Source organism: Sturnira hondurensis, unplaced genomic scaffold (genome assembly GCF_014824575.4).
Source record: "Sturnira hondurensis isolate 20B ecotype Veracruz unplaced genomic scaffold, ASM1482457v3 Scaffold0014384, whole genome shotgun sequence".
Classification (NCBI taxonomy): Eukaryota; Metazoa; Chordata; class Mammalia; order Chiroptera; family Phyllostomidae; genus Sturnira; species Sturnira hondurensis.
The window spans coordinates 39,916,619-39,936,783 of NW_028087015.1; the positions used below are offsets into that span (position 1 = coordinate 39,916,619).

Here is a 20,165-nt window from a genome sequence, read left to right on the forward strand (position 1 = left end):
AGATGCTCTCAAGATTTTTATTGGTCTTGGTTTTCAACAATGTTACCATAATGTGCCTACATATTGTCTTCTTTGTATTATCTCACTTAGAGTTTTCTGAGCTTTGCAAAGATGAAGTGAAGTTCTATCAGTTTTAGAAACTAAAGTTTTGGCCATTGACTCTGGATATTTGCTTCTGCCTATTTTGTGTCTCTTCTCCAAAGACAATAATTATGTTTTATCTCTTTTGTTCTGTTGCTTTCTTTTCCCACACTATACTTTACTCTGAATATTTTTAGTGACTTTTCTTCCAGTTTACCAGTGGTATCTTCTTGCCCAAAATGAATTTTTAACTTCATTGAGCTCAGAATTTCAGGTATTATGTTTTTCAGTACTAGAATTTCCATTTGACTCATTTTGTATATTACAATTATGTGGCAAAATTCTCCATTATCTCATCTATTTTCTTCCTCTTTTACTCCATTTCTTTGAACAAATGAATCACAGCTGTTTTCAAGTCCTTTCCCTCTAACCGCAACATTCTGGATCACCTTTGGGAGTATTTCTACACAATATTTTTTGTTTCGGTTTTCAGTCACACAGACATAAATTTATCTTTTTGTATGACATTCTGTCAAAGTCCTGATTGTCAGACAAGTTGAATTTTATAATCCAAGTGATGTTATCGCCATCAGGTGGTTTAGGAAGCTGATTGTTTTTTCTGATCACCAAGTTAAATTGAGACTATGTTGCAATTTTGATAAGATAGAGTGCATTCTGGGTTTCCTTTCCTCAGGTACAGCCCTCTAGTGCTTTCAATGGAGAGCTTACCAAGTATTTTTCTCCTTGGTGCTGACTGGATTTATTTTTTATTTCACAGGTTTTGAACTAAGATCTTTAGCTATCCATCTACAATAGCTTCAGATTTCAGGGAATGTCACGCATGGAAAATCAGATATGAAATACCCAGTTTTGTCACTTTAATACCACACACTACTGCTAAATGCTCCTCCAGTTTTTCTGATGCCAGCAAAAGCCTATGTGGATTTTCAGCTACTAATTATATCCTAATCAGTAAGTGGACCAAGGGAAAAAAGCAACTGCATAATCAGTGTGAATTCACTACTCCTTTAAACACCTTTACCCTTCTGCCCGTGGCCCCTCCTCCTGGGAGGCCTCTGCATCCTATGCATGGAGACTACAGCATACTCCCCTGTGATGTCCTCAGGGTTGGACACGGTAGCCTCTATCCTGCAGAGACGCTCATTTCAGCAAATGTCTGGGGGGATAAGTCAGACTTGGTCTAGGGACTTTACACGTCTCTAGGCTTGTCATGCCTTGTCACGACATACTCCCAGGACTGCCAAATACTCTGGTCTTCTACCTAGGCCTAGGTCACATTCTCAGCCTCTAGCCTGTACCCGAAATCTGCAAGTACCCCCAAGGGCATCTGTAGATCTTCAGGGAAACTCTCCAAGTACCTTCCTTCCTTACAACTTCACTCCCATCTGCAATAATGTCAGCAATAAAATAAACAAACACACAAATAAACTTCACTCCCTCTGGTCTTTCTTGGTTTCCCAGCTCTACACCGCTCGAAACAGACGATTCCCATCATTACCCAGCTTTGCCAGTTTCCCACAGCAGATGTTATGGACTACCCTACCCCACTCTGAAGTGTAAGTTTAACAAATGTTTTTTAAATTTACTATAAAATTACAATTAATTTACAACCTTTACACAGTCTCTACGCTATTAACATTATTGTACTAAATCTTCATTTCTTTTTCTGTCTGAGATGAAAACATATTACATGTAATATAAATAGAAGCCAAGGTAAATTTTAAAAACCATTTCTAACAGGAAGGAGATACAGGCCCAATAGACAGTAGCACTGAAATTGATTCCTCTGTATGCAGGAAAGGGAACCAATGATCGATTTAGAATGAAACTGATAAAATATAATTAATAAAAATGAGGACAATATTCTCTTAAGAGCAGATTCTACAATGAAGAAGAGGATGACGATAAAGTAGAAGATGATGATACTGAGTAATATCGAAGGTAACCAGTATTTGAATATTTATTATGTGCCAGGTACTAAATAAAATATTTTATGTATATCAGAATGCATATATGAAAAGCACCAAGACACACTGCCCAGCTCACTGAAGGCTTTACATTAGTGTTAGCTGCTGCTACTACTGCTGTTTCTACTAAATACGACCACTACCATTACTACCATAGTACTCACTCTTCACAACAACTGTTCAGGACAAAAATCATGACCTTCGTTTTACTGAGGGAATAAATGGGTCCAAGAGAGGCTAAGCCCTGGCCAGTATGGCTCAGTTGGTTGGAGTGTCATCCTGTAACCAAAGGGTTGCAGGTTTGATTCCTGGTTAGAGCATGTATCTCGGTTGTGGGCTTGACCCCCTCACCCCTCCCCACCATCCAAGCACCTATGGGAGGCAAGCAATCAATGCTTCTCTCTCACACTGATGTTTCTCTCTCTCTCTCCTATCCTCCCTAAGAAGCATCAAGAAAGTGTTCTTGGGTGAGGAAATACATACATACATACATACATACATACACACACACACACACACATACATAAAGGCTAATAACTAGCCCCAAATCATAAAGCTAGCAGGTCATACAAAAAAGTCAAAACTAGATCTGCATATGCTCTCGATTGCTATGCTATTCTCGGGGGATCTGAGTAAGAAAAAAAGAACAATTTTTTTTGTGGTTTTAAAAAACAAGATATAAGCAAAGATACAGTCATGTACTTAAACATCTAATACATTACTTGAAAATTTTTCACTTCTATAAAGTTTTAACCTGCTATACAATTATACAGGAACAAAAAAACAGGCTTATAAATATCACCTTTCTTCACTGTAATCTTCTCACCAATTTTAAGATTCTAGTTTTTCTACTTGATAAAATAAAACTTAAACATAAACATACAGCAAAATATGAAAAATGCCAGTTTATTCCCACTGGATTACCAAGAATAATGTATTTAAAGTCACATATTAAGAGGAATATTGTACTTATATTTGTTAGTATGATACAGGCTGATGTCACAATGTTATGATCTCAAATATCCTAATAAAAGCACAATTATAACATTTAAGACAAGTTTTACATAAAATAATTTAGAAAGACAAACTACAGAAAATAAATCTTTTTATACCTTGCATAATTTCAACCCAAATACAAACAAATCAAGCTCACGATTTGTAATGAGTAACAATATAGTACCTGCACACAAATAAATTATAAGAATATAGTTTGTGATAATTCTGTCCCAACCTTCACTATGTACTTTTAAAAGAGTATGTATTATTTTATAACTAGAAAAAACAATGAATCAGTAAAAAAAAATTTTTAAAGGATATATATATATATATATATATATATATATCCTGTTTCTTTCAAGTATACATGGTGAGTATTTGCTAATAAGCAGTTCTAAGTTCAAAGGCTTTTCGCATGGTTTAATAAATAAACAGTATATAATTAGCAGGAGCTATTTACACACAACACACTAAAGTCTTTAAAAAGAAAATAGTCTTCTAAAATAAATAGGTAAATGCCTATGTGACCTTGCTTGTGCTTTAATTTGCTTAGTAAAATTTTCATTGCTAAAAAAATAAACTTCATTTTACACAATGAGGAAATATTTTGAGAATATTTTTCAATCCAATTTTTTTCAATCCAATTTCAGTCCAAACTGAATGAGCTATAAAATACTGCTGGAAATAAGCCAATCTCAGAAAATTTAGGTTTGATAATGCTGTGCTGCATTTACTAACTTTAAAAAATTTCAAAGTAAGAGTTTGTATTTAAAGTTATATTTTAAAACTAAAAAAGAACATTAAAGTTCCCACCTCTAATTCTACATCAGCTCGCACGTATTTTCGGGTCTTTGGATGATTAAGGAGGTGCAATACTGTAGTAATGAGGGCCTCATTTATTCGACTTAACTGGCAATCAATCACATTTTTCAAGATGGTGTTTAGTCCACCTCGAAGGGCCACCACCTCTGGATTCTGAAGTGCTAAAATAAAAAAGAAAAACTTAATATATTATATAGGGGATAATTAATAAAATGTAATCAGAATCTGGGGTTTTATTTTAAAACAATTTCCTTTCTGACTTGAAAATCTTTCTAGTCAAGGGCATTGAAAAGGGCATGTGGATAAAATGTATCTAATAAGAGTCACCGAATATACTTCCCAAAACTCTTCTGTATGTTGCTGATTGTTTTTCCATATCCTTTATTCCTATTTTACTGAAATTGTTCTTCTTTCCCATGAATTGCAAGGACTTTTTATATGAGATTATTAGCCCTCTATTTGTTTCAAATTTTTTATTGAATTTAAAATTTTACTTTAGATTTTAAACTCAGATTTTAAGCTTAGGAACTCCTTTGTTTCAAAGATCAAGTACTTCGTTGTATGCGTGCACAAATATATGTGTTTTAATGAGTTTGTGATGAACATTTCAGTTTTCAATTTGTCAGAAAATTCAGTTTGGCTTAATACGACAAATTTATCTTAAAATCTTAATCAATTATCACAGCATGCTTCATAAACTGATTTTTATACTTTTGATATACTAAAGTTTTCCATATGTCAGGGTCTGCCAGCTCTTGATTCTTTTTCATTTTTCTATCTCTTCATAACTAGCAGAATAGTTTTTTTCTATCTCTTCATAATTAGAATAGTTTTCTTAAAATATATTAGAAAAAATACTCCTTTCTAATCCATTAAAATTTTTTCAAAAATGTTTTCATGGTTGAATCTCTCTTGTTAATTCTAGTTGAATTATAGAATTAGGTTTCTTTTCTGATTTTTTTTCTAAACTTTAGAATAGATAAATACAGTAAAATGAACACACCTTTATGATTACAGTTCAAAAACTTTTGAAAAATTGTCTACCCCCTTGTAACCAATACCTCAATAAAGGTATAGAACCTTCACCAAACCAGAAGTGCCCTCAGACCAGACTTTTATCAGTTCCCCTCCACCACAAAGGTAACCAATGTTCTCACTTCCACACATATAGATCACCTAGGTCTTCTTGATAATCGAGTGGACAAATTCAAAAAGTACAAAGTACTTCCCAAACACAACGTAAGTCATATACATTTCTTACCAAGTTTATTTGTTGTACATTTTCTACTTTGGAAATAGTACAATTTTTTTCTGTTAGATTTACTGATTATTGTTGAAACATGAAGTAAATCTACCAAACCTGTATTTTCCTCTCAGTATACCAAATCCTTAAATTTTGGATCTGAAACTTAACTCAGCTGAAATCTGATTATCTTTGTAACTCAAAATTCCTCTCCCATTTTTTTCTGTTTTTACCATTTAACTCTTTAATGCTTTTGTATTTAGAATTTTTTTTAAAAGATTTTATTTATTTATCTTTAGAGGGGAAGGAGAGAGGGAGAGAAACATCAATGTGTGGTTGCCTTTTGTGTGTCCCCTGCTGGTAGTTAGCCTGCAAGGAACCGGCCTGCAACCCAGGCATGTGCCCTGACTGGGAATCGAACCGCGATCCTCTGGTTCGCAGGCCCGTGCTCAACCCACTGAGCTACGCCAACCAGGGCTAGAATTTTTTTGTTAAAATACATAATGGACTGTTTATTTGTTTTTCAGGTGATTCGGTGTGTCCAAGATATACCATCTACAAGGTAAAAGAGTATTCTTTGCAATATGTAAACTCATTTACTACTTTGTCTTACTAAGCTGGCTAGAAGTTTTTAAACATTAATAGCTAAATAAAGGTAGTATTTGTTCAAATCCACAATTAAGTGTTGATTTTGGATAAACATTCTAGAATGTTATCCAAGTAGCCTTCTAATTATTTACTTTATATTTCTGTATAGGTATGTGAGTATATGTGTATTTGTGGGTATATGTAGATAGATGCTAGTTTTATTCAAAATTGGTAATTTCCATATTTTTACTCTCTCAACTTACACTATATAGGAATTATCTGTCCCTTGAATAAATTTCTTTTTAAGACAAAACTACCTGGATGAGTCTTTTTGGAGGCAATTATTTTATAAAGTACTTCAATGGCTTTTGATTATCATGTTTTATATCTTTTTGAGTCAACTGGATATTAAATTTTCTCTGAAAATCCATTCACTTCAGTAACATTTCCAAATATTTATAAAAACTACTCCATAATTTAAACACTATTATGTTCTCTTTATTTCTAAATTAACCTTTTGTTTCTCTAACCTTCTCAGTATTCAAATATTATATTTGTATATATATTTTTTTCTTCCAATTAACACTGACTAAATAACCTATCTCGTTCTCTAATTAAGACTCAATTTCATTGTTTCTTTCCCCTGCTTACCTAATAATTAATTTTTCCCTTCTCTATTTTGTGGGTACACTCAATTATATTCATTACTTTTTGCTTAATTATAAAAATATTTTATTATAAATGAGGGCCCTGGCTGGTGTAGCTCAGTGGATTGAGCGCTGGCCTGTGAACCAGAGGATCACAGTTCAATTCCCAGTCAGGGCACATGCCTGGGTTGCAGGCTGGTTCCCTGCAGGCAACTCCCAGCAGGGGATGCACGAAAGGCAACCATACATTGATGTTTCTCTCCCTCTCCTTCCCCTCTAAAGATAAATAAATAAATAAAGTCTTTAAAAAAATATTTTATTATAAATGAACTCTGAGTATAACTTTCTAGGCATCTCACAGATTGATATGTAGTCAAATTTTTATTGTCAAAACTTCCTTAATAAATTTTACTTAGGTTCTAAAATCAACAGGTATTATAGACAGTATTCTTAAATCCTTGATGGTCAGCTCTTTTGTTTCAGTTTAAAATTTTGTTATTAATTCATTTTTCATATCTAGTCGATTTAGCCTACACCACTTCTTTTAGTGGCAAAAAATTATCTTATTTAAAATGCATATCTTTGGTTATAAGTGAGGCTGAACTTTTAAAATATGTTGACTTGCCATGCATTTGAGGATTATTTATTTTTCCTATTGATCTACATATAAATAAGTTCTTTACTTATCATGTTTGTTACATTTATTTTTCCTTTGTTCTAGCCCTATAGTATGTTTTCTTGCCTCCTTATAATACAATCTATAGCTGCTGAAATCTGATTTCCTTTGTAACTCAAAATTCCTCTCCCATTTTTTCCTGTTTTTCCCATTTAACTCTTTAATGCCTTTGTATTTAGAATTTTTTTGTTAAAAATACATAATGGACTGTTTATTGTTTTTAACCTACATCATGATATAGAATAGTTAGCCAATGTCTGACAGCCAGAATTTAAGAAATTTCATGTAATTACCAAAATCTGGACAATTCTTATATACTACGTTTCATGATGAGGAAAATGCAAAAATTTATAGTTTCAAGGTCATTTTGAAATTATTTATTAAACAGCAAGTCCTCTACTCCCCTATGAGGAATGTCCTACTTTCTCATATCACTGTACCAGTAACTAAAGAATTCATGTATTAAAGGCATTAAGAAATGTTTTCTAAAATACTGTATTTATTTTCATTATTCAAAAAAAATTCGAACCTAGTTCACAGATAATAGCAATGCATGCTCGAACCATTCTGTCTCTCTCTTGAAGTCCATCATTTCCAACTGCTATCAACGAGTTGGCCAAGGAGCTAGGAAACAAGGAAGCATTCACAGTAATCATCTGTAACAGGGAGAAATCAGAAAAAAAAGTTACTTACTTCAAAATATATTTTTAAAACCTACTTTGTCTGAATTGAGATTTTTAAGACCATAGAGCAGGGGGGTCGAACTCATTTTCACCCGGGGCCACATCAACCTTGCGGTTGCCTTCAAAGGGCCGAATGCAATTTCAGGACTGTAGAAATGTAACTGCTCCTTAACAGTTAAGTGAGAGCTCAGCGCCTGCTGCCAGGTAAAAACAACAAGGTGCCGGGCCGGATAAAACAAGGTGGGGGCCGGATTCAGCCTGCGGGCCTGGTGTTTGCCACCTGTATCCTAGAGTATTTATAAGATTCAGGCCATCAATTTTAATCTTCAACTTCATGTAAACGTTTCAAAGAATATAAATATTAATTGATGTAACTGATGTTAGTAACATTACTATGCCAAAATGTTTTGGGTTTTTCCCCCTAATAGTACAGACCATAAATTAGTTGACCAACAAGATGTAACATTTCTGAAATTCTAAGCTCTTCTAGAAGAAAACCTATTTTTAAACAACCACTCAATGCCTAGACAAAGTAAATTAGTAGGCACAACAGCTGTCAACATACTACTGTACTATTACATTTCTGGCTCTCTTCCTAATATACCCATTTACTTCATTATGTGTACTCTCTCCCCCATCAAACTCACTGATTTGCTGTAATAAATGCCTAATAATCTCCCTATTTCTAACATCACTTATTGTTATACCAAAGGCAAACTTATGAATCTATAAACTCTTTAATATTTAAAAAAATCATGACAGAAATAGTATGCATCTGGTAATAAACTTTGGATGAATTTCACTTCAAATGAAAAGTTTAAATGGCAATAACATATTTGGAAAACTGAAAACAGGTAACATACATATATCTTCAGTTTGCAAAACACAAAGTAAACACATTGTGTAGTCAATGACTGTTTAATAAATAAAGACTATTTGGTAGATGAAGTATTGCAAAATAAGCCCTTGGAGTGGAAAGTAGAAGAAATATTTTCCTCTGTTTGGGTGGTGATAAAGTATTAGGGATAATTAACATCCTGTCCTGGATTTTATTAGACTTATAATCCTATTGAAAAGTGAGACTTGTGCTATGAAACAATTAGAAGATGTAATATAACTAAATTAAAGATAATTTAGTTATAAATTAATTCCAGTTAATTCCTATAAAGGGCCAAAGGAACGACCTGTATTGGCTCGAGTACTTATAAATGGTTTATGTTGTTTAAGAGGCATTATATAATATTACAAAGTTCAAATAAAATAATACAATATACAGCCATAAAATACATTTCCAGTGACTACGGAATTGACAAAAGTTTTCACATTCATTTCTGAATCAGTATTTCCCATTAATCAAAAATGTTGGAGAAAGAGAGAAAGAAAGGAAAAGGAGATATAGAAAACTGATCTTCCTGGATGAGGAAATTCTAACACTTATGATATTAATTTATATTCTAATACTATTATGCTCATTATTATTATGTTTTTAAGGAACTTAGAAAACTTCTCCCCAAATAAAACATAATGTATTCTGAAAAGAGCTAGCTAGGAAACCAGATCGAGTGGCTTTCAGAGCTCAATCTCAATTAGTAAACTGTTAGCTTGGCCAAATCAATCTTCTCAATACTTTTTTTTCCTCAATGTAAAAAAGGATGTATATAACCACATGCCTGCTAGAATTTAAAGTATAAAATCCTACTCTATAAAGCTAAAGTGTTATGAAAAAGGATACCTGTAATTCAATTTTTTTACAAATGAAATCTCCTTAGTTTTGTGGGAAATACATGCAAAGAAACTTTAATTCTGTGCAAATTAGAAAATACTTTTCTCATAAATCATTGAATACTCAAAATGTCATAGAATTTATTTCTACTGAAATGAAAGTTTAATAATCTTTTTGGGCATGACAGGACAGATCTACTGGGTTGGCCAAAAAGTATGTTTGTTTTCCCCTAACGTGGCTCTACTAGCACTTAGTTGTCTTTAACTTCATTTGGAACAATTTTGTTAGACTGTACTGTGACAGCTGTCATGTCAGTGCACATTAAAAAAAACCTCATCGAACTGGCTGGTGTAGCTCAGTGGATTGAGCGCGAGCCTACGAACCAAATAATTTGCAGGTTCGATTCCCAGTCAGGGCACATGCCTGGGTTGCAGGTCAGTTCCCAGCAGGGGACACACGATAAGCAACCATACATTGATATTTCTCTCCCTCTCTCCTTCCCTTCCTCTCTAAAGATAAATAAATAAATAAAATAAAATCTTTAAAAATAATGATAAAAGAAAAAAACTCATCAAACTGGTGAATTTTTATGCAGCCAGTTTAATACTGATGGAAGAAAATATGCAACATTTTTGGCGTATTATGTTTTATTATTTCAAGAAAGGTAAAAACACAACTGAACTGCAAAAGGAAATTTGTGCAGTGTATGGAGAAGGTGCTGTGAGTGACTGTATCAGAAATGATTTGCATAGTTCTTTGGTAGCACTGACATTTTAGCCAATAATTCTTTGCTGTGGGGCTGTGTTATGCTTTGGAAGATGTTTAACAGCACCCCCAGCCTCTACCCATTAGAAACCAATAGTGGGAGACAACCAACACACTCAAAATATCCAAATCAATAAAGTTATTGGTGAAGATGAAAAAAATGTGTCTTTTGGCCAACCCAATAAATTCAATTAAAGATCATGAGTAGGTAACAGTCCATAAACTGCTATAAAGGAATTAGAAAGACAGAGATCTGTAAGGGAAGTATCTGAAATCTTAGCTGAGACTGAAAAAAATATAACATAGAAAACATAAAAATAAAAGGGAGGGAGGTGGGGATGGCTGGGGTAGGGGGAGTTGTGGGTGGTAGATGCAGACAACTGTAATTAAACAACAATAACACAATTAAAAATAAATAAAAATAACAAAAAAGTGAAAAAATAGGAAAGAAATAATGTTAACAGTAGTATAGGAAACTAGTCTACATGAATAATGGCATAATGAGACAGGTCCTAATTATCTGTAACAAAAGTTGGCTCTGCATGCCCAAGGTAAGCAGATTGTGCTTAGTAACAAAAACAACTGTGGGTCAATACAGGTTTGGAAATCCAAAGAACTACGGTCTTGCACTGGATCTGGCAATATCTTGCTATGAATCAAGGGCAAATAATTTCCTTAAATGAATCTTTTTTCAACTGTAAAAAAACAAACAAAAAAAACTGATATATTAACCTCTTGTTACATGGATAAAGAAATGAGAGATGAGGAAAATGATGAGTTAGAATTTAAATAGGATAGTGAAAAGCAAGAGCTGAGCAGTGAAAAACTATATAGATAATTACAGAATTAAAAATCAGAAAAATTGCTTGGACTGAAAAGACAGGGAAAAGAGAGAGATATTTAAAAAGAAAGAAAAAATAAAACAAAAATGTTCCAAATGATTGAAGTAAGTGAAAGAGAAAGAAAACTAACAAGAGTATTCCTTAATTATTCATAGAACAAGTTGACCTAAAGCAACAAATGTTTACTTTTCTTATAAAACATAGGAGAAAAATCTACAGAAAAAATTTTAAATTTCTTTGAATGCATGTAAAAAATTGTCAGTGACTCAGCAGTTATATTATTATCATTAATTTCTAATAGCTCAGTTGCCAAGATGTTACTGAAAAAAAATAAACGTAAGCTTTGGTTGTTAAAAGTACTAACGAAATTATAGTTCTCTGGCCAATAGAGGACACTGTTTATTCAGCAAATGTGCTTTCCCTTCACCTGCTTTTATGTTTTTATCTTTTAAAAAACTGTTACTCTATTATAGTTGTCCCAATTTTTCCCCTTTGCCCTCCTCCCCCTGCTTTGACCCAGGGATTCCACTGCTGACAATACACCTTAAGAATCCAAGTGGCCAATTCAAAAGAACCTGCACCCTTACGTTGATACAACAGCTAAATGCTGTTGAAAACAGCCCTTCTAACTGCTATCAGTTAAACCAAGGGTGATCCCCGGGCCAGGACTCTTCTTCTGACCTGTATCTACCACCAGGCATGAGTAATTTTCCTGCTCCTGGAGTCACAAATGGTCTCTGCCATCAGTTACTATGTAGTTCAAAAGATAACATAATAGAGTGCATTTTTGTTATGGCATTAGTAAATTGTTTCCAAGAATCTGTTTACTTTGATTGGCTATTTTATAAATTGTAATGGGTACAAAGCATACTATAAAATAAAAATAAAATATTCTCTAAATAATTCAAATAGCCGAATTTCACTGTTTGAATCCATGTGGAGTTGTAATTTCTTATGAATGCAATTTCTAGGGCAACAGTTCTCAAAGTGTGGTCCAGGAAACTGAGGATTTCTGGGACGTTTTCAGGCATTCTGCAAAGTTAAAACTATTTTCATTAATAAAACAAAAACATTACTCATCTCTTTTTACTCTCATTCTTTTACAAATATATACTAAAGTTTTCCAGAGGTCCCAATGCATGTGAAATCACAACAGACTGAATGCAAGAGCAATATGATAATCCAGCTATCTTCTATCAAAACAAACATTACAGAGATTTGCAAAAATCTAATATGTCACCCTCCTCATTAATTTTCTTTTTAGCAAATAGTTATTTTATAAAAATGTTACTTATGTTTACATGTAATAAGTTTATAATTTTCATGTTAATATATTTTAATTTCTTAATTTATATCCTAGTATGATAAATATTGACACATATAATGCCAATAACCACAAAGTCATATTCTAGTTACTTCAAAACCAATTTTGTTTTCTTATCTTGAATTCTCAAAATCATGGTGGTAGGAGAGATTGTATGAGTAAGTAAAAATCATAAATCTAATTTTTACATTTAAATTGAGTCATAGTCTCATTATAAGTTTACCTATAACAGAAATTCATGATCTCTAATACTACTCTTACCAAAACTGCAAACATCTCTTAAGACATCTCATCCATTTACTTTTTCCTTACTATGTTCACCAGTGGATAATTACTAACCCCAAGCTAGACAACTGGAAGAAAGAGAAAAAAGGGAACCTAGTTAATGCACAAACTCAACATTGTACCATTCTGGAGCACGCACTGAATTCCAAGGTGGGGAAAGAGCTAGAAAAATTAATTGCTAAATAATTTTAGATGTTTTTACCTCAAAACACACATACACTTCATGAGTCTTAGGAATGTTTAGAATCAAACACAATACTTGAAACACGATGAAACTCTTACAGCAGCGATATCCTACCTAAGTTAACTACCTCTCAGTTCACTCTTCCTCTGCCCCTAGGACATCACATCACATTCAACTACAACAAAAATTCCTTGAAGGCCTCTCATTAGAAGCACTATGATTACTCCTAACACATCCTCTTGAGGAGTTTAGATCTTGACTTTTTATCATGCACAAAGGCCTGGCCTGCTTATTCCAACTGCCTACAGATTGTATCCAAATTCATCTTCAAAATGGGTGTAACTATCTGTGGCATTCATTTAACGGCATGAACTCAAAGCATACACTTAAGAGAAAATCAGAGGAGAGAGCAAGTAGTCCTCTTTTCTCAATAACATATCAAAGCAATTTCATTTACTTGTCTACTAAAGGGAGAAATACTCTTTACAATGTACATTTAAAAAATATTATCCTAGCTATACCCAATCACACAGAACAATTACACAAAATGTTTATTCTTACCTTGAAGTTTGACAGAACTATTTAACAATTTAAACAAAATGTTTAATGAGAATTTAGCCTTTAAATTTTAATAGAAAGATTTCACAAAATTGTGTAAATCTAAAAATGGAAAATACTTCACATGAAAACCACAAGTCTGCCTTTACTCTTAGACACGGAGCATACCTTTCTGACTAATCGAAGTGCTTGTGTCCTCTCCACCTCGTTGCTCTGCTGTATGTCAATGCACCTAAATAATACACAAAATAATTATTGATAAAAGTCTTATTAGCAATTTCTTATAAAACAATACCGCTAGATGAGACATATTCATGATGTCAATATGGAACTTCAGATTTTATTACATATGAATTTGTACTACCAGCAGATATTTACTTGGTTAGCTTACATATCTTTAGTGATAAATATTTGTTATAATAAAACATTTCAAAACTATTTCATTTACAAATCTAGGAAAGTACACAGAATATAGTAAATAATTCACAGATTTATGTAGTATCTATACAAAAATAATAAACACAAAGTACAAAAAATCTACTGAAAGAAACAGTCACCTGTTTTTGATAAAATTCAAATATTTTATACGAACTGTGAAAAAATTATAACTAAACTATAACTAAATTTTAAATTATAATTAGTTATTAATTATAACTAAATTATAATTAATTGTGATTTTAACCAGGCCTAAATTTTACATACAGGGTTTGGCAAAATTAGGCTTACAGTTGTAAAACACAGTTTATTCTTGCACTATTTATTATTGTATTATTTTTCATATGAACAATTGTAAACCTACTTTTCCCAACCCCTGTATTATAAGCTAAAAGTCTTATGTACTTGCCACAATAATTCTATTTTACCAAAATATAATTTGAAATTTGAATGCACTTCAAAACTTAACGTTCTATCAAATATCACTTGACACTTCCCTAAAATTTGTTAAATTTTCCAGTTTCTCAAGTCTTTATGTTGCATGATAAGTCACTGTCACTTTTATTTAGGCAGCTAATTTTTCTAATCAATATTTTATATATAAAGTTTGCTATTCAAAAAGCATTTCTTCTCTCTGTGTGTAATAAAATACTCTTTCTGACCACAGAGAGGCTTGGCTGAGACCAACACTCCTGCCAAAAACAACTATAAAGACTAAACAACATACTTTGTAAAGCCACCGTTAAAAGAACAGTGGACACTAATCCCTGGAAAGAGAAGCACAAACTCCACATCCACCCCAGGCTTTTCCATGGGGGCCTCTGTCAATACCCACTTTTAAGGAAATTGTCTTAGCAGAAAGCAAAAGTCTTATTGTACTGGAGAGACAGGATGAACTTTGGGGCAACCAAAGTGGCTGAGACTTGAGGGGAAAAAACCCCATAGGAAGAAAAAAGATAGGAAGGTGAGTACAAATCTGCATACAATCCCTTATTCAAGCTACATGCCAATTTCTATGTTGTGCAAAAACAGGGTTCGAATCCAAGAAAGCAAGCTAAAAGCTACTGCTGAGAAGCAGGTATTTTAGCAGGTACGTAATATTCTAAGACAGATGTTAGGCCTCAAGGCTGGTCAAGGTGAAGAAGTCTGGTCAAACATCAACACTCTTACTTGAGATCCAAAATAGCTACTTCCTAGAGCAAAGGCAAAGCTAAAGCCAAATGTTAACAGAATGATTGTTATACACCAACATTCTAGAATAAATCTCGACTCTCTGAGGGGAGAATAACATGATCCATAGCCAAAAATTTTGAATACACAATGTTTACATCCAATTGGATAAAAGGTATGCTTTAAATAACAAACAAAAGGCCAACAACAACAACAATAAAACTAAACAAAGAAAATGACTGGAAACAACACAGGTGATTCACATACTGAAGTCATTATTCAAGGCTCTATAAACAATTATGCATAATATGCTCAAGAAATCAGAAGGAAAGATGGAGAAATAGGTAGAGACCTAGAATCTTTAAGAGTAAAATAAATCATAGAAATACAACTAATGTTGTTAGTTATTCAAGAGACTGATTTACTAGTAAGATGAAGTAATTTAAAAAAATCATATTGAAGTGCAAAGATTAACAACAAAGGATGAAAATACAGTAACGGCATTAGAGACATTTGGGACAGTGAACAGATTCAACTTATATAGTTGGAGTACTAACTACAGTAGGAGAGAATATTACCAAAAACTTTCAAAGTAACCAGAGGGGAAAAAATACACATCACTTACAAGGAACAAGAAAAAGTGAGCTACTTACTGTTCAACAGGTTAAAGAAAAAAATTCGGAACATTTACTTGAAGCATTGAGCAACAGTAACTGGTCATAGAAACAGCCTTCAAATAGGAAGGCAAAATAGGAGCATTTATAGGCAAATAGAAGATGAGAGAATTCATTTCCCATAAAGCTGTCCTACAAGAAACATTAAAGAAAGTTCATCAAACAGATAGGAAGAGATCCAAGATGAAAGTATGGAAATGCAAAAAAGGAAGAACACTGGAATGCATAAATAATGTAAGTAATTATCAGTAGTTGCAGTTTAAGACATAAACAGTACTATCCTGTGAAGTTACAAATTTATGTAGAAATAAAAATATAGCAATAACACAAAAGAAGGGAGAGAATATAGTTAAACTGTAAGAGGTTTCCTGTATTGGGCTGGTTTTAATAAAAGAGACAGACCTTGATATGTAAAGAATACCTGTTGTAATCTATAGGGCAACTACTAAAGAAACATTTATAGAAAAAATATTGATTATTCCAATAGGAATAGGCGAAACACAAGAACAAAGGAACACTTATAGAAAAAAATTTGATTATCACAATAGAAAACTGGAGAAACACAAGAACAGATGTGACAATAGACTGCAACAGCAAGATAGCAAACAAACTCAAACATATGAGAAAACTGATAGTTATATGACAATCCCTCTCTCTCATATTTATGTGTGTGTATAAAATTACATTAGATAAAGCCCAGAGACCACATATATAAAAAAACCACCAGATGTAGTCTAATCACTCCAATTAGAAGATAAAGATGTCAAACCAGAATATTTAATGATATAATGTTTATAGGAGAGAATCTTCAATGTAAGGACAAAAAGATAAAAAGTGAAAAGATGGGAAAAGATATATTAAGTAAATGCTAAGTAGAAGAGAGTTACTGAAGCTATATTTAGATAATATAACCATTCATAAAAGTACTACTAGGATAAAGAGAGACATTTCATAAATATAAAAGGATCAGACAAATGTGAAGGTTTAATGTTTGTTATTACGAATGCCATAACAAACCTGCAAACTACATAAAGCAAGAACCAATGACACAAAAAGTGGAAAAACTTAAGAGTACTAATGGCCCCGTATCTGTTAAAAAAACTGAGTCCATAATCTTAAAAGTCCTAAGAAAGAAAATCCCAGGCCCAGACTTATTCTCTGGTGAATTCTAAAATTCATGTAAGAAAAAAAGCAATACCCATCTTATATAAATTCTTTCATTAAATATAATGAGGGTAAAGCTTGCCTAGTTGTTTTATAAAGCAATCATACTCTTGATACAAAACCAAACAAGGACATTAGAAGAATGGAAAAACATAGGCCAATACACATGAACATAGCTGCAAAAATGTGCCACAAAATATTAGCAAACCAAATTCAATTATACATGAGAAGGGCCAGACATCACAAACAAGTGGTGTTTACTGTAGGAATGCAAACAAAAAATAAGAAGAAATCCTTTTAAAGCCTTCAGCAAGTTTCATAAATAAGGGCGAAATACTGAACACTTTCAATGTGAGCTTAGGAGCAAAACAGACTTTCCACTATAACCATTTTTAAGTCAGTGCACTATTCTAGCCAATGCAATAACGCAAGAAAAATAAAGATATAAGGCCTGGAAAGGGAAACATAATATGGTCATCATTTGCAATTAATGCCTATATAATAAAAACTCCAAAATAATTTTAAAAACAATTAGAATTGAACGTAAATATAGCAAGATGACTAGATCAGAGGTTAATACACATAAAGAAAAAATCCAGCCCTGGCTGGTGTGGTTCAGTGTGTTGAACACCAGCCTGTGAACCTAAAGTTCACCAGTTCAATTCCTAGACAGGGCACATGCCTGGGTTGCAAGCCAGATCCTCAGTTGCAGGTGTGTGAGGGAACACTGATGAGATGTTTCTCTTCCTTTCTCTATTCCTTACCCTCTCACTAAAAATAAATAAATAAAATATTTATCAAATAGAGAAATCCAAAATCATGTTTCTGTATGTTAGCAAAAATCATTTAAAAATTAATAGAAATATATAAATCATATACCTTAAATAAACCTAACAACTATGTGCCAGACCTCTGCACAGAAAACTACAGAATGTTGAGAAAACTTAAGGTTCCAAATAAATAAAGGTTTCGAAGATTCAACATCATTAAGATGTCAACTCACCCCAATTAACCTAGAGCTTCAATGCAATTACTACTAAAATCCCATAAAGTTTCACGGAAATGGACAAGATGATCATAAAGTTCATATGGAACCCACAAAGAGCCAACAGTCTTGAAGAAAAGCAGATAGAGGACTTACATTAACAAGTGTCAACATATTATCATGCTGCAGTCATTAAAATAGTGTAAGAATACACAAAGAGACCTACTAAGGAGAATACAGAATGCAAAAATTAATCCATATTTATCTTGTTATCTTATAACAAGAGAGACACTAATCTAGATGTGAAAGAAAAATCTTTTCAATACATTTATTGGATAGCCATACAGATAAAAATGAATCGTTACTTACTGAAATGCATTGAGGAATAACTCTTTTGGGAGAAAACATAGATTATCATCTTTCAAAGAAACCTAAAGTATTAACTACAAAATAACCGACCTCTAAATTGAATTTTATTAAGGAAAGTAAAAAGGCAAGGCAGACTGATTTGGAAAAAAATATTCTCAGTATGCATACATCAATATGCAATATTAAAGGAATCATACATAGAAGACATCAAGAACTCCTACACAGTAAGACAGACAATCAAATTTACCAATGAGCAGAAAAATGAGGATACTGAAATAGTCAATAAGCAAATGAAAGGTGCTTAACATCACTACTCACCTGGAAAACTCAAATTAAAAGCACAATTATAATTCACAATGAAAAATAGAGCCCACAGGCTAAAATTAAAGACTGAAAATATCAAGTGCTGACGAGGATGTGGAGAAACTGGAACTCTCAAGCACTGTTGGTAACAATGTAAATCGGTACAATCATCCTGAAAAACTGTTGGCAGTATTTACTAAAGCTAAATATACACAAACAATGACCCAGCAATTCCACTGCTACATATACACCTGCGAGAAATGAGTGCATATTTAAGTCCATCAACAGAATTATATGGAATGTTCAGACACTTTATTCACAATAGCCAAACACTGAAAACAATTCAGAAAATCATCAACAGAATGGAATACATTAATTATAATCTATACATAACATGAAAAACTACACAGCAATTTAAAAAACACCAATATGGATAAATCTTATAGATAAGAGAGGAAAGAAAAGAGTAACCATGTACTTCTAATATATGATGTTCAAGACTGGAAAAACTAGTCTATAATGAGAAAAGTCAGAGTAATGCTTATTACAGTAGTAGTTGCAGATACAAGGAAACTTGACTAAGATGCTGAAACGTTCTACATCTTTTTAAGGGTAACAGCATACTTGGTTGTTTCTATTTGCAAAAAGATCAGACTTCACACTAAAAATATGTACAGTTTATGCTAAGTATGCTAAAACTCAATACACAATTTTCAAAACTTATAAAAACATAGACTACTCTCAGAAAATTACCTGGCTATTAAATAGTCCACTTTCAATTTAAGCACCTTCTGCAGAATACTGGAGTCTTGGATGAGATACCGAAGAGCTCGTAGCCCTGCTGCCCGTACTTCTTTTGCTTCGTTCAACAAAGCTAACCGCAAGCTGTTAAAAAACAAGTTTTGCTGCATAAGTTTCAAATTCATGTAAACTATGGTACCCAATTCTTCCTCAGTTGAAATAAGCAAAGCTGTTAGTCATTGTTCTTTTAAATCCTCACCCGAGGATATATTTATTTACCTTTTTTTTTTTTTTTTTTTTTTAAGAGAGAGAGAGGGGAAAGGGGTAGGGAGCGAAAGAGGAAGAGGGAGAAACACTGATGTGAAAAATACAGATTTGCTGCCTCCTGTATGTGCCCCAACCAGGGATCAAACCTGCGACCCAGGTTTTGTGTCCTGACTGGTGATCGAACCCACAACCTTCTGGTGAACACTAGGACACTCCAACCAAGACATCTTACCAAGGTAAAACTACTGGTCGTTTTACACATGTAAAAATAATTTGCTACAAGCCATGGAACTTCACTAATGAAATTTTTAAATCTGGACCTACTTGGTACATCTCACCAATCAAGAAAAAGTTACTGAGGTTTGTTCTACCTCCTGTACTTGATTTTATATAAACAATGAGACATTAAATACTCCTTTTTCAAGCTGTATCAAATACGCCACTATAATCAATTCCCCCTACCTGCCTACTTACTTCCACTCCTCTAAGATAATCATTGGTTTAAAACAATAAAAATACTTTATGACAGTAGACACAGGTTATTTATATCAACTTTAATTCCTAAGCATGCCAAAAAGATGGTTATTAGTACTATAACGTGATGCCTTTATTAGTGGGCTTGATCAACAAGTTTGCCATTAAGAAGTTTAAA

General features: G+C 33.0%; 1 protein-coding gene across 3 annotated transcripts in view; it reads right to left on the reverse strand.

Annotated features, from left to right (window-relative positions):
* RICTOR (RPTOR independent companion of MTOR complex 2) overlaps positions 1-20,165 on the reverse strand; it is a 103,532-nt gene that overhangs the window by 44,854 nt on the left and 38,513 nt on the right. For all 3 annotated transcript variants that reach the window (XM_037063215.1, XM_037063214.1, XM_037063216.1), the window contains 4 exons: positions 19,259-19,390; positions 13,574-13,637; positions 7,571-7,697; positions 3,879-4,048 (listed from right to left, as the gene is read on the reverse strand). In XM_037063215.1, the coding sequence (XP_036919110.1) occupies positions 3,879-4,048; positions 7,571-7,697; positions 13,574-13,637; positions 19,259-19,390 (493 nt within the window). The remainder of the gene's footprint in view (positions 1-3,878; positions 4,049-7,570; positions 7,698-13,573; positions 13,638-19,258; positions 19,391-20,165) is intronic.